Source organism: Neovison vison, chromosome 6 (assembly GCF_020171115.1).
Source record: "Neovison vison isolate M4711 chromosome 6, ASM_NN_V1, whole genome shotgun sequence".
NCBI classification, from domain to species: domain Eukaryota; kingdom Metazoa; phylum Chordata; class Mammalia; order Carnivora; family Mustelidae; genus Neogale; species Neogale vison.
Genome location: NC_058096.1, coordinates 158,150,295 through 158,165,409, shown reverse-complemented (window position 1 = coordinate 158,165,409; position 15,115 = coordinate 158,150,295). Strand labels below are relative to the sequence as shown.

Genomic DNA, 15,115 nt, shown 5'->3' with positions numbered 1-15,115 from the left:
TACTGTTTTCCAGAGTGGCTGCACCAGCTTGCATTCTCACCAACAGTGTAGGAGGGTTCCCCTTTCTCTGCATCCTCGCCAGCGTCTGTCATTTCCTGACTTGTTAATTTTAGCCATTCTGACTGGTGTGAGGTGGTATCTCGTTGTGGTTTTGATTTCTATTTCCTTGATGCTGAGTGATGTGGAGCACTTTTTCATGTGTCTGTTGGCCATCTGGATGTCTTCTTTGCAGAAATGTCTGTTCATATCCTCTGCCTATTTCTTTTTTTTTTTTTTCCCTAAAGATTTTATTTATTTGACAGAGAAAGACACAGTAAGATAGGGAATAGAAGTAGGGGGAGTGGGAGAGGGAGAGGCAGGATTCCTGCGGAGCAGGGAGCCGGATGCGGGGCTGGATCCCAGGACCCTTGGGATCATGACCTGAGCCAAAGGCAGATGCTTAACAACTGAGCCACCCAGGTGCCCCCTCTGCCTATTTCTTGATTGGATTATTTGTTCTTTGGGTGTTGAGTTTGGTAAATTCTTTATAGTTTTTGGATACTAACCTTTTATCTGTTACATTGTTTGCAAATGTGTTCTCCCAGTTCTGCCAGTTGTCTTTTGGTTTTGTTGATAGTTTCCTTTGCTGTGCAAAAGCTTTTTATCTTAATGAAATTCCAAAAGTTCATTTTTGCCTTTGTTTCCATTGCCTTTGGAGACAGGTCTAGCAAGTAGTTGCCGTGGCAGAGGTTGAAAAGGTTGCCTGTGTTCTCCTTGAGGATTTTGATGGATTCCTGTCTCACATTTAGGTCTTTCATCCATTTGGGTCTATTTTTGTGCGTGGTGTAAGAACATGGTCAAATTTCATTCTTCTGCATGTGGCTGCCCAATTTTCCCAGCCCCATTTATTGAAGAGACTTTTTTTTCCATTGGACATTCTTTCCTGCTTTGTAGATTAGTTAACCATGGAGTTGAGTGTCCATTTCTGGGCTCTCTGTTCTGTTCCATTGGTCTATGTGTCTGTGTATGTGCCAATACCATGCTGTCTTGATGATTGCAGCTGAAAAGTTTGTTATGTGCATTGTTTTTTTTAGATATAATCTATTTTGTATTTCATAAATAGGATATATGTGTGTAAACCTAACTTTTATGTGCACTGGGAAACCAGAAAATTCATTTGACTCACTATACATGATATTCCTTTACATAGCAGTCTGGAACCAAACCAGTACCTCAAAGGGCTGCCTTTGGTAGTTTTGTGGGAAGGAATTCAGGCTTCACTTGGAGGGACTGTTAACGTGGTCTTTGTTCTAGGAGCCAGCACCACTGTTTGACCTGGCCATGCTAGCCTTGGATAGTCCTGAGAGTGGCTGGACGGAGGAAGATGGTCCCAAAGAAGGACTTGCTGAGTACATTGTTGAGTTTCTGAAGAAGAAGGCTGAGATGCTCACAGACTATTTCTCTTTGGAAATCGATGAGGTGTGTAACAGCCATTGTATTCCTCTGTTGTATTCCTCACATAAGAGCCAAGTTCTGTAGTTGGTCCTCAGTCAGGGTGAGGAGGCCACCCACCCTTGTGAGAAGCAGCACGAGACATCTATTTACATCCTCACACCCTATTTTCATGTCTAGGTTACACCACCTTTTTCTCATCCAGTCATGCCCATTCCTGTTCCCAGGGTGAAGGACCCCGACAAGAGAGAGCTGAATTGGGGCGCCTGGGTGGCTCGGTGGGTTAAGCCACTGCCTTCGGCTCAGGTCATGATCTCAGGGTCCTGGGATCGAGTCCCGCATCGGGCTCTCTGCTCAGCGGGGGGCCTGCTTCCTCCTCTCTCTCTCTGCCTGCCTCTCTGCCTACTTGTGATCTCTCTCTGTCAAATAAATAAATAAAAATCTAAAAAAAAAAAAGAGAGAGCTGAATTCCACAGTCCCTACAGGCCACAGTAAATGAGATGATGCCAGGCCACTTGCTTGGTTTCTTCCTCTTACGCTTAAACTTTGGGGCTTTCCATATCTCTGTATTCTTTAATTGGTGAGCATATTGAAAAAAGTAGTTGTTCTGCTTCATGTCAGTACAAAAAGCTTTTTAAGTGCTTTGCTCTCCCACCCCTGGTGCCAAGTCAAGCACCTGGTCGCCCGAAGTGTGGGCATGTGGATAAGACCTGGAGGGCGCACTGGGGAAAAGGAACTTGATTAAACTGTAACAGTTTATTTCTTGTCTCCTTCTCGTGGCCTTTTCTTCACAACCAGGAAGGGAACCTGACTGGATTGCCCCTGCTGATCGACAACTATGTGCCTCCATTGGAGGGTCTCCCTATCTTCATTCTTCGACTAGCCACGGAGGCAAGTGGTCAAGCTGTTTTTAATATGGGGGTACCTGCGTGTGGGCTTGTGGGAGAGGGCATGGGGCCACACCTTCACATGGAATGATGGAAAGGGTAAAACAGCTTGACGGCCCCCCCTTACCCCACCTACCCCAGCAGTATTCAGCAGTTCCAATTTACAGATTTAATGCCTAAAATTTTACATGTAAAAAGCTTTAAGTAGTCTATGACCTTGACTTGGAAATGAAATGTGTTTCATTTTCATTCAGCAAGTACCTATGCTGAGGTATTAAATTCTCTCTTTGGACTAGGTGAACTGGGATGAAGAGAAGGAATGTTTTGAAAGCCTCAGTAAAGAATGTGCTATGTTTTACTCCATTCGGAAGCAGTACGTATCTGAGGAGTCGACCCTCTCGGGCCAGCAGGTACTGTAGTGACGCACAGTAGCACCTGGGAAGGGGCTGGGCTCTCATACAACGTTTAAGAAATGAAACTTGCTGCCTCTGAATTCCTAGGATTTCACTGCACATAAGGTTTAAACATAATGGTCAGCTTTTATTCATGAATTCTGCTTCCTTCTGCTGGTTTGGAAGGTCCCTCTAGAATTATCCCAGTACCTGTCAAACGTGAAAGCACAAGCTGTCACAGTGAGAACTGGGAGGCCGAGCTGGATGACCCAGGGCTAGTGAGCCCTCGTCTCCTGTCGTCAGCCCTCCAGCACACAGCCCCAGTCTCCCCACGCTTGTTTAGCTTTGGCTCATTTAATCTGACCACTGCTCTGCCAGGAGAACAGGGCAGTACTAAGGTCAGATCCCTAGCTTTTCTTACAGACTTTTCTGTACACAGAAAGGGCTTGGGTGTCTGCACTTCCTACTGAACATCCTAGTCCATCATAGTCCGGATCAGATGTTACATTAGATCCTGCTACAATCCACAGTTCCTCCCGAATGGAAACAAAGTTCCACAGGAGAAAGTCTCTGACTTCTCTTCCTGTTGTCACCTCTCAACATTTGGGGCTGTAGGATCCCTGAGAGATTGAGCAGAGGGATGTCTGACCAGCATTAGGAAAACAGCAGATTGTAATGAGCAAGACATCCAGGTCCAGTACAGGTCAGCCTGGAAACCACAAATGCTGGGATGTGAGTGGGCCAAATAGGGGGGTTTGTGACCTCTAACACATCTTTTCCAGGGGGAAGTGTCCGGCTCCTCTGCAAACCCCTGGAAGCGGACTGTGGAACATGTTGTCTATAAAGCCTTCCGCTCACACCTTCTGCCTCCTAGACATTTCACAGAAGATGGAAATATCCTACAGCTTGCTAACCTGCCCGATCTGTACAAAGTCTTCGAGAGGTGCTAACCATACTCACTTGTGGAATCTGGGCTGTGCGGTTCTTGCCTGGTGTCCTGATGAGGGTAGGTCTTACAGCTGACGACTCCCATTTGCCCTCTAACTAGCAGCACTCTTTCACGCTCGGTGGAGTGACCAGAAATAAATTGTCAAATGTGTCCTAACATGATTGATTTAATTTCACTACACTTGAAAGGTTTTCTAGATCCATTTTCACCTACAGCATACCTGATTGTGTTGAAGAATCCAAAAGTCGTTTGAAAGCCCTCTGGGCATCTGAAAAGAATTCTAAAAAGGCCTTGGAGATTTTATAGATCTCGCTCTGGTTTGAGTCTTTGGTATTCTAATTTCTGATATCAGCAGATATGAATTACATTGGTTCATATGCCTTTGGAAAGAGGTGCCGAACATGTGAGAGGCTCTGGTGACACTGAATATGGAGAAAGCTGAATTGATAATCTGTTACTACGTACCTAACCAAAGCTAATTAATTTGTAATGAAAAAAAACTTGCGAGAAGACAGCAGTCCTTACAGAGTTTGTAACTGGTATGCACCTTCAGTGAGCCCCCTTTGTTAATGGATCTGAATCCTACCAGCTTAAGATAAAGTTCTAGTTATTCTTGTCTGAAGGATGATGTAAAATTACAAACTTAAGCTGTAGGTGTCATTACAATAAGCTGCCTTAACACTAGCTTGCATTAACAGAAATGTGCATTGAGCACGGGGAGGAAGAACACCCACAGTACTGAGGTACAATCCGGATTACAAGACTCAGTGAAGAATGTTCCATGAGAAAGAATAGGGAACTCTACCTAATGAAGACCTGGAGCCATTCCCTTTGGAAGAGACCAGGACAAAAGGAGACAAATTTGTTGTACCACAAAAGGGGCAAGGTCAGGTTTTACCACATAGAACGTCCAAAAAGTCAAAGGGCGGCTCAGTAGTGGGGCTCAGTGAGCCCAGTGGGGCACAGGCTGAGCAGCCCCCAGCCTGACTCCAGGACCTCACCCTCTTCCCCTCTCCCCCATCTCCCATATGGGTGATTACTGGTAGGACTATAGGAAATCCCCTCCATTCAGGACAGTGGTTTCATATTTTAAAATTAAAAGGCTCATTGCTCTGAAGAAGGGAATAATTTGTAGAGATTTTCTTCACATTCAAGTTAGCTGTAGCATCTAGTTTCAAATCAGCTTTATTTATCTCATGTGCCTTTAATTCACTAGACTTCTCCCAGCCTTGGTTCTGAGGATACAGCCACCATCTCCATAAAACCACCTTGATTCTGAGGGCAAAAGCGAATCACAAATCCTGCAGAGTAGGCACATTCGATGATAAAAGCCCCTTGAACTGGGTGCCTTTAAAGATGAAACTGACTGGATTCTTAAAAAGCTATATCCAGATTGTTCTCCTTGGGGAGGAGACAAAAGCAGAGGGGCAAGATCAGAGGCGTGGCTGTGGCTGCCCTGAGGTGTTTTAAAAGCTCCTCTAACAAAAATGAACGTCTCAGTAGCCAGCTGTGGTCAGCAAGAGGGTGTATTTTAATAGAGTCTTCAGGCCGACCTCCCGCCTGCCTGCTCCCCCCACCCTGCCGGGCCTGTCTGAGGTTCCATTCCACAAAGCAGCAGCAGATGAGATACTTTACATGAGATACAGCACAGCTGATGTTGAAGACGAAGGGCCCTGCTCTTACTTTAAGAGTGTTAGGCTTTGGACTTGCCCGGCCACATGCAATAAAGCAAGTTTTATATACACTCCCCATATCTTTTTCTAACATTTTCTTATATAAATTTAAATATTTTACAAAAAAAGGCTTTTTCCTCCAAACATAGAAATTTGAGTGAAACATATATTCCCCACCTGTGAACTTGGTTCTTCACTAAAATATAAATGCTATCTGAAATCAAGGGTAAGTGTCTTTTGACACTTGGAGATGACTGAAGTCTGAATTGCACCGTGGAGAAGGCACTTGTGTTTTCCGAGGTCTCCAGCCGAGTTATCTCATTGGGCACTCACAGAGTTGCTGTCCTCTGGAACCCGTGCCAAGGCCTCCCGAGTGCCCAGTCACTGAGGCAGTTGGGGAAAAGTGGTGAGTAAACTTGATTCTAAAATTATGGAAATAAAAAATAAAAACAGCATGGACCAGTTCTTAGTCTAGAATCAAACTACAAGCGAAATCCAAAGTGTTCATTCATGAAGATTCAAACCTGTTTCATTCTCTCATAAATTATAAAATACAAAGGTGGCTATTTTAATGACAAAACTCAAACAGTACTGAAGGGGGTCTGTGTCAATGGACAAAAAGTCAGTCCCTCTGGGAGGGGCCCCAGGAGCAGCACCCAGGCCAGAGGATAGCCTCCTACTGCTGGGCCAGAAGTGCTGTCCTGTTGGCCTTCATCTTCTCCAGCCGCTTGGCCAGGTGGCTGTTGGTCATCTCCATCTCCTCAATCTTGTCCAGTGCTGTTCGTAACTGCAGACAGGGAGAGCCGGTCACTTCACATGGTCATACGTGAACCCCAGTGCCACCTGAGCACCTCCACCATGCCCCCCCACCCAAGAACAGAAGTGCTGCCAGCTCGGCCTGGCATGGCACCCTGTGGCCTCAGCTCTCTTCTGCCAGCTGGCAGTGCCCAACAGGGACACTGAGCCTCAATCCCAGGAAGGGCAGACAGCAGGTGGGGAGACAGACCAGCTCTACAACAGAAGGGAGACCTGTCCTTTCTCTTAGTTTCTAATTGACCAAAGCCTAAAAGTAAATGGCAGTCACTGTGCAGGTCAAAAACGAACACCAAAGAGGAAGAGCCTCCATTGCTATTCCCTTAAGACTTGGACCCAGGATTCAGTTCCTCAGGCAGCAAAGGATCTTTTCTTTAAGCATGCAACAGCAGGTACCTCTCGCTGTAGCTTCCTCTTTTCCGCCTTCAGTTCATCCTCCACCTTCTCGGCATTCTCCGCAGCGGTCTTATACCTCAGCACCTGGCCCTCGAGCCGGCTGATCTGTCAACAAGAGAACGCGAGCCTCTGCTAGTGAGCACCGGGAGCCCCTTTCTTGCAGCCACATGGAAACACAGCATCATTACAAATCCCAAGTCATCCCCTCACGGTGAGTCATAGGGCCTCTCAGAACCCGACGGCTATTTATAGATCAAGAAATGTCCCTGGAGAGGATTACAGCTGGAGAGTCATTACAGAGTCATTTTCCCATGTTAAGTTTATGATGAACATAATATTTAAGTGCCAAATTAACATTGCAGGACAAGATTCACTAAATGGAAAAGCATTTGGACTTTCTGAAAAGTGCAATAAGGGATTTTCAAGCTACAGTCTTCCTAAAGTCTCTTGAAATAATCTGGAAAAAACAATTATACTACAGTCTTATGCATTTTTGCAACTAACAAAAGGCTGAAGTGTCCTGCCAGGTTTTCTCTGCTGGCTTTTCTACTTTGAGAGCTTTTACAGAGACCCCACTACAGAGACAGCCCAAGGAAAGCTGGGTACCCCTGGAATTGGCCACTCAGATGCAGGAAGTTGCAAAGGGAGTGTGAATCACTTGGTAGTGTGCTGAACAAGTACTTACACTCTGCTCCAATGTGGTTATATCCTGTTCTGCCTTTGAAAGCTTAAATTTATATTCACTAATTTGTCTATTGGCATCTCCTAGAAGAGAAGAGAACAGTCAATCACCTGTCAGCAGCTGTGACCTCAGGCAGTGACAACCTCTGCAGCCTAGGAGGGGACAGTAAAGTGGAAGGAGATGAACGCAAATGCCCACGGGGCGGCCACAGCACCTCTGCAGCCTGGACTCCAGAATGGCTCTCTTGCCAGAAGCTCTAACACCTGATCCCAGCATCCCTTGGACCAGGGAGTTGGAAGAAAATGTGACTCTTTATGCTATGGTGTGGGGAGGCTGACCACTGAGGAGAGCCCTGTCAGTGCATCAGTGACCCCCGACAACCTTACGTGCTGCCCTTCCCCCAAGAGCCTCCAGTTTCCCTCACCTTCCTTCCTTCCAGGCTCCCTTCTGCCACACCTCGAGGACCCTTCCTTCCCCACCTCTGACTCATGTCCTCAGCATGCCTCTACTTAGTCTCCTGTAACTTCACCTTCCCTGTCATGTTTTTAATGGCTTTTCTAAGATGATCATGCCTTCTAAACACTGTGTACCTGAGGAGAGGGGCAATGGCTCTGCCATCCTTAGTCTACCTCTGTATCTCACCAAGGGCTTTGGGCATGTGCTTAATAAACATTTGCTCAAAGAAATGCTTTTCAGTAACATTGTGATAATGTGATGGGTAGACTTCTAAATCATTAGTTGTACTTCTGACCTAAGAAGTCATTTAAAATAAGAAGTTTGAAAATTCACTCCAGCAAACCAAATTTCACAAAAATCACCTGAAATGATTATAGGGTAGGAATCATAAGGCCTATAGGAGATAAACCAAATCTAAGCCATCTAACTTAAGAACCTTTCTGCTTTTCCACATCATTGAGGTTATAACTACTTATATAATCTTCAGGCAGAGATTCTTCTCACAGGTAGTTACTGTCACCTGGAAAGTAATGGAGCTATAAAACTGTCTCCCTGAAGGCCCCTCTGGCAGTGACAGACAAGAGTTCCTACTGCTGGGCTCTAAAACAGAAGCTTCAGGATCTGGTTTTAATCCTTCATCCCAGCCACTTACTATCACAACGTGTTGCTTCCTTCTCATGGCAAACCTCCCTTTCCTTCCTGTTTTCAAGAGTTTAAGTCCTTCATCTTTGCCATTTCATGCCTGCCATGAAATTCGATTCGACCACACCATGCTTCCATCCCCAGGCTTCCTTTGCCGGCCAAACCCAGTCTATCAGGTCCCACTGAGCCCACCTCGTTCGACAGTTCACTCTGGGTCCTTCCCAGACACTAGCTCCATAATGCCCACCCGCCCTAGAAGCATTCACACGTAAGGCATGCCCGCTCTCCCTCAGTGTGACTCCTTTTGAATTTGCTATTTTAGGCCAATCTCTTTCAAATCTACTCCCTGCCCTTCCTTAAGACTGTTGGTAGCCACTGTACTGGTCCAGCTGATCCTCACAGCCTCCCAGCTAGTCAGGCTGCCTTTCCTTATGCCCATCTTCATCTATCCTCCATGCCAAAATATTTCTAGAATATTCAATAAGAGTCACAAGGGTCCCAGCTGATCTCTAATTAAGGACATGATACTAACTTCAAAAGGCAGTATTAACGGAATTAATAAGCTTTAATCCAAGAAGCCTTTTCTATTTAGCCTAATGCAAAAATATTTAGATGAAAAGGCCATGGAATAACCGATATTTTAAAATAAGTTATCAGAAAAGCCACAATTAAAATTGAAAAAGTCTCCCCTCTCCACAAATGATACATTATCAAACTATATAAGAATGGCTGCTGACCTCCCCCCACCATGGAGATTACATTACTGTGGACACAGAAGGCATTTTAAAACAGCATGGGGTCAAAAGTAGAAAGGAGAAAAACCGCATGAGGTAAACTGAAGAGGCTTACTCTGGCCTTGTTTTATATTATCTATAAGGATTCATTTGGTTAATAAGAAAACTTCCAGCAAAGTTCTAAAACTGTTCAACATTAGTATGAGTTAGTTCCAAATATATCCTCCCACTATCCAAGAGAGATTCCACAAGAAAAATATCATTGGGAAAGGTGCTGTATGGGAGCTGACAGTTGACCCAGGTATGGAAGAGGACAGTGCCAGGAGGACATTACTTCCAAAATGTCTCTAGAAATCACTGCACAGAAGGGTAAGAGCACTAACCCAGTCCCCTCTTACTCCATTCCCTGAAGTGCAGAGGCTGCCAGAAGGCTCTCCCCGGCCAGACCACTGAGATCAGGACTACACTTTGGACTTGCCAAGGATTAAGCCATCTTTGTAACATGGCTCCCCCAGAGATGCACGTGGGAGACGGGCAGCCTCCCCACGAGTGGCGCTGGCCTGGCCATGGTACCTACTCTGCATCTCGATGAACTGCAGGTCAGAACCATTGTGCAGCCCCGCCATGTCTGCTGCCGAGCCCTCACTCCGAGAGCACTTCTGCCGCTCCTCCTCCAGCTGCAGCTTCAGCCTTCGGATCTGAAGCAGAAAGAGAGGGCCATCACGAGATCCACAAGACACAGTGGGTCCTTGGCCACACAAGTCATCCGCCCAGACCTGAGTGCCTACGATGGGGCCACAGGGCCAGATGCGCTACTGACAAACTGGGAACATCCAGAAGGAGTGAGCTCCAGGACCAGGTGTCCCAATCAAAACAGCCCTATTTGATGTTGTGTGTAGGGTGGTGGAACAGCAGATCTTTTCAGCGTTTTTCACTACTTTTATTCAATTCCGTTTTTAATAAAATTCCACAGGCAGTTAGGTGTTTGTGTTTTGTCTTAAAATTGGGGTAAATATCCTAGGCTAAATATTTAGGAAACTTAAATGTTAAACATTGAATTCAATTAAATACTAAAATTAAATTTAATTAAAATATTAAGTATTAAATATGAACACTTATATATTAGGTTAAATATTTAGAAAACCTTCTGTATACAGAAACAGTTGGAAACGTATTTTTTAGTTTGGCTTTACAGTTGATCTACCTTATTTTACCCAAAATAAAGGATACTTATAGTAGCTTATTCATAACAGCTCCAAACTGGAAATGATCCAAATATCTATCAACAGGAGGCTGAACAAACTATGGCACATCTACCCAGTAAGGGGAAAGCACTACCGATAGGTGCAACACAGCTGAATCTCAAAATAAGTACACTGTGTAGAAGATTCCAGACAAAGGAAGAGGACATGCTATGTAATTCCAATTATATAAACCTCACAAAATGGAAACTAATCCACAGTGACAGAAAGCAGAACAGTGGTTGCCTGGACAGGGGGAGAGAGGAAGGCTGAGGAAAGGCGGCTTACCAAGGGACACTGAAACTTTGGAGGGGTTATGAATATTTTCACCATTTTGATTGTGGTCATGGTTTCGTGAGTATTGTTATGGGTTGACTTGTGTCCTTACAAAATTCATATGTTGAGGTTCTAACTCCCAGTACCTCAGGATGTAAACTCATTTGTAAATGGAGTCAGTGAAGATGCATTTAGCTGAGCTGAGATGAAACCATGCTAGAATAGGGTGTGCCCCTGATCCAGTATGACTGGTGCCATACAGAGAGATAGGCAGGTACAGAGGGACGACGATATGAAGACACAGAACGCTATCCACAAGCCAAGGAATGCCACAAACTGCCAGCAAAGTGCCAGGAGCCAGAGAGAAGTGTGGGACAGATGGCCCTTCACAGGCCTCAGAAGGCACCGCCACTGCTGTCACCCGACCGTGGGCACTTGCTAAATCTCCAAAACTGTGCAGACAGGACACTTCCATTCCTCTAAGCTACCTAGTCTGTGGTACTTTGTAGGGGCCGCCCTCAGAAACGAATACGGTAGGACATTTGTACACCCTAGGTATGAGCAGCTTATTCTATACCAGTTATACCTTAATAAAGCTACAGGGGTTTTTAATTTATAAACTGAAGAAACTGATAATGAATCAAATGCGAAGGGATTCAGGTTTGGGAACAGACAAGGCCCAGTGGAGACAGGAGCCTGCACACATGGAAAACAAGATCAGATGAACAGACACGTACTGATGCTAAGGCCCCCAGTCCGACCTCAATCCCCAGGATCCTGCCAGCAACACTGCTCCGTGGACGCAGAATCCTGGGGGATGTCTCCCTGTAGAACTGTCTGCCTATTCTAAGGTAAAGACCAACATACCCACATCACAATTTCCCAACAAAACACCCAGCCACATCAGCCTTACATATGCTCAAAGCTGCCCATCAGGGTTTTAGTCCCCGCCGGCCCTGAAACTTAGGGCCAAAAGCATTAGTTAGGAAATAAACTATGCAGATGGAAGGAAACAACAGAGAACAGTGACAAACTGTCAGTATCCTCTAAGGTAAGTAAAAATATCTACATCTGTAAAACATAAAGAGAAAAATAAAGCCAATGGAAGTTTTCAAAGATGAAGTTGGGAAAATCTTTTTAAAGTAGAGCAAAAGAGATCAAAAGGGATGGACAGGAGAGAAACAAAAAAAGTGCTGATCCCAGAGGTCTACTGCCCCTTCCTTCAGAAATCAGAGCCATTTTCCCCCCAAATGACTACAACTCTTACCAGGAGAGTTTGGGGAGCACTACAGCTCAGAACTACAATGGGGAACTGCCTCTGTGACCAAGACCAAGCTTCCCCAGGCCACCTTTGCCCTTCATCAAGGGTCAAGGGTGAGTGTGATGCTCAGAGTTAAGGGGGCTTCCCTAGCTGGTACCCCATCAACAGTGGTCAAAGTGAAGCCTGGCACTAGGACTAAGTGGGCCACATCCCCAGTGGGGAAAGGGTGAGCTCTGCACTGGGAGGGAACCCATGCTTCCCAGACACCTCCACCGTTTCAACATCTCCCTTGAGTGAACCAGGACTAGTTCTTCATTATCCCCAATATCATTATGTCCATCTCAAAAATAGTCATCCTCTTACACTCTTCCCTGAAGGGCTCTGTACAGCTGTCACCCCCATCTGCACCTTCTAACCCTTCCCAATGCCTAAAAATCTGGATTACCATTTCCCCTCATCCTCAGTCTCTTCTCTGAATGGTCCCTTTATCTAGTGTGTTAGCAGAAATCCACTCTCCCCTGAGAAGCCTGTTCACTCTGCAGCCCTCTGACCTTCTGGTGATTTCTCCCAGAGCCCTCCTACCACTGGGCCTGAGAACAGAACACATGACCTTCTTTTTGTGCTGCTGCCCAACTAGTCTCCATCGGTGCTCCCTAAAATCCCTACTTCCTGACCTCCTCCCCTCACATACCAACCACCCCTCATCACTGCCATTGCCCTGCTCCTTCACCACTTAGCTCCTGATTTATGCTCCCTCAAGTATAGCCTGAGCAATTTAAAGATCCACCTACATAGAGAATCTCTCCTATGACCGATGGCAGTTTCTGGAACACCTCCTCTCCAAGGATCTTGCCATCACTATTCTCCCATAGACATATACTGGATTCTCCCACTTGATTAAGTGCAGTCCCTGCATGAGTTAGTCCCATTATCTTTTCTCCAACCTCTACTCCTGGTCTTTCCCATTCCCTCTCTCAGGAACCCAAATCCCAGTCCTTCAATCCCACTGATATTTCCCATCTTCCCACTGGGCCTTGACATCTTCCTGGATTACCCATTAGCCTCATTACCCACTTCATCTTTGGGGTCATCATTATCAATACTCTCCTCCATTATGTCCTCACCTCCTCTGCTTAATTACACTCCTGGGTAAAATCCAACTCCGCCCACCCACGCCTGCACCTATGGCCACTAAATGTGGCTAGAGAAACAGTAAGTGCAGTCACACAAACTTCGAACATACCATATAACTTACATATTCATTCCATCTATTATTTATTGTCTGGTTTCCTCCTACTAGAATGTAAGATCTGTCTCCTAGTGCAGGGATTATTTAACTGAGTAGTTCATGGAAATATGCCAAATGCCTGGAATGGAGCCTGTTAAAGAGTGGCATCTCATTCAACATTCGAATGACTGAACAGGAGTTTCAAAAAGAGATAACAGATTATGGGAAGGGAGAAAAACAGTCAAAAAAGTTTCCCAGGATTGAAGGATAGAAATTCTGAGAACTGACAGGGGCCCAAAACATGCAGACAACTCCAAACCACATCACTGTGAAACCTCCAAACAGGAAGGAGAAAGTATGATATAAGCCACTAAAGAAGGGAAGAAGTCACATACCAAAGATGAAAAATCATAATGCCCTTGAAATCTTCAACATGTTGACTTCCACACTGGAAGCCAGAAGACAGTGAAGCAATTTCTTTAAAAAAACAAAAAAAGAAGAAGAAGAAGGAAAAATTCCAAGAATTCTCTAACCAAACTGTAATCAAGTAACAGGGTAAAATGAAGACATTTTGAGGCCTCCAAAGTTATGAAAAATTTACAGCCTATATATCCTTTTCTCAGGAAGTTACTGGGGGATGTACCAAAAACAGAATGAATGAAAAAGGAGGAAGGCCTACAGCATTGCTAAAAGGGACTCCAACCTCAACCACAGGCAGAGGAAACCCTAGGCGGGGACAAAGGGCAGCCCAGCTGGGTGTGGAGGGAACAGGCCATGAAGCTCCCAGGGGGCCAGGTCTGATGCTCCAAGAACCAGCAAGCAGAACAGAGAGAATACTTGGTGCACCGCAATCTCTAAGAGCAGATTCAACTACTGCTGCAGGCGCAGCAGCGACACAAGTCATAAATACACAGGAAACCAAGCAGAGTAAAAGAAAAGCCGCAGTATTAACTCTGGGGGAGCTGGAGCTGTGATGAAGAGGAAAGGCAGCTCTGGAACGTTGCGGGGCTCCCTAACAACTGCTTACAAGTCCCAGTGACACGTGCCGACGGGATGCACGCTGTGCCTTTGCTGGGACCAGAGATGGGAAGGGTGTGCATGCTGCTGGGGACAGAAGGCTAGATGGTTCTCTTGCACAGAGAGATGTCAACAGACAGTGCCCAAAACAGAACTATCAAGAAGCAACATGAGCATGTGGGAGAGAAATACACGAAAACAGTACACATGGAAAGAATCTGCTGAACCAATCAGCATGGTCAGGGTAAAGGTGAGGAGGCAGAGCAGGAAACTTCTGTCTTTACAAGAAGCTTCATAGAGCTATTTAACTCCTTAAACTCCAAGTCTCATAATTTTTTTTAAGAACAGGAAACAACAAAAAGGCAAAATATGAGTTTATCTTTTTGTCCTTCAAATCTTGAATTCAATCTTCAAATCTTGAATACTGATGTTTGAAATAAGTGCATCTCTTTCTTGCATACATTTTAATTTGCTAATGCTTTGCCATGTGATTTATTTAGTTCGTTAAATTAACATTATCTTCCAGTGAGAAGAATGCCTTTACCTGTGACAGTAGCTCTTCCTTTTCTCCAGCAAGTTTTCGTAGCCTGACATCTAAAACAAACGGAAAAGGTTGTAAACTAAATTTGTGAGGATATAGTACAGAAACAATTAAAAATCACTCTTGAAATTCAGAAACAGCAAACATCTGGTAACTTATAGCTCTCAATATCAAAAGAAATGAAGGCTTAAGTTCAGTGCTAAGGAAAAATACTTAATTATTCAACACATATTTCCATACAAAAAATAGCTATCAAGGCACTAAATATATTTGCTCCCAAGGGCAGTGATTTTCCACTGAAGGACAAACCAAAGTACAAAGATCACTTCCTTGTTTCAAACATGTGCAAGCTTTCACAAGCAGAAAGACAACTGGAATGCAGGGTGCTCCCAGGTTTAAGCCTCACAGGAGCAAATAAAATCTGGAAGAGAAGACAGAAGGGGTACAAGAGGGCCTGGGTGGGGAGGCTGGAACAGGGAAATTGGGAGGACAATGC

General features: G+C 45.0%; 2 protein-coding genes across 21 annotated transcripts in view; one reads left to right on the top strand and one right to left on the bottom strand.

Moving 5' to 3' along the window:
• MLH1 (mutL homolog 1) overlaps positions 1-3,815 on the top strand; it is a 58,195-nt gene extending 54,380 nt beyond the window's left edge. For all 4 annotated transcript variants that reach the window (XM_044252704.1, XM_044252705.1, XM_044252706.1 and 1 more), the window contains 4 exons: positions 1,294-1,458; positions 2,230-2,322; positions 2,615-2,728; positions 3,493-3,815. In XM_044252704.1, the coding sequence (XP_044108639.1) occupies positions 1,294-1,458; positions 2,230-2,322; positions 2,615-2,728; positions 3,493-3,660 (540 nt within the window). In that variant the 3' untranslated portion in view covers positions 3,661-3,815. The remainder of the gene's footprint in view (positions 1-1,293; positions 1,459-2,229; positions 2,323-2,614; positions 2,729-3,492) is intronic.
• Positions 3,816-5,167: 1,352 nt separating this feature from the next.
• LRRFIP2 (LRR binding FLII interacting protein 2) overlaps positions 5,168-15,115 on the bottom strand; it is a 107,425-nt gene continuing 97,477 nt past the window's right edge. For all 17 annotated transcript variants that reach the window (XM_044252709.1, XM_044252710.1, XM_044252708.1 and 14 more), the window contains 5 exons: positions 14,623-14,672; positions 9,633-9,753; positions 7,227-7,306; positions 6,542-6,646; positions 5,168-6,119 (listed from right to left, as the gene is read on the bottom strand). In XM_044252709.1, the coding sequence (XP_044108644.1) occupies positions 6,009-6,119; positions 6,542-6,646; positions 7,227-7,306; positions 9,633-9,753; positions 14,623-14,672 (467 nt within the window). In that variant the 3' untranslated portion in view covers positions 5,168-6,008. The remainder of the gene's footprint in view (positions 6,120-6,541; positions 6,647-7,226; positions 7,307-9,632; positions 9,754-14,622; positions 14,673-15,115) is intronic.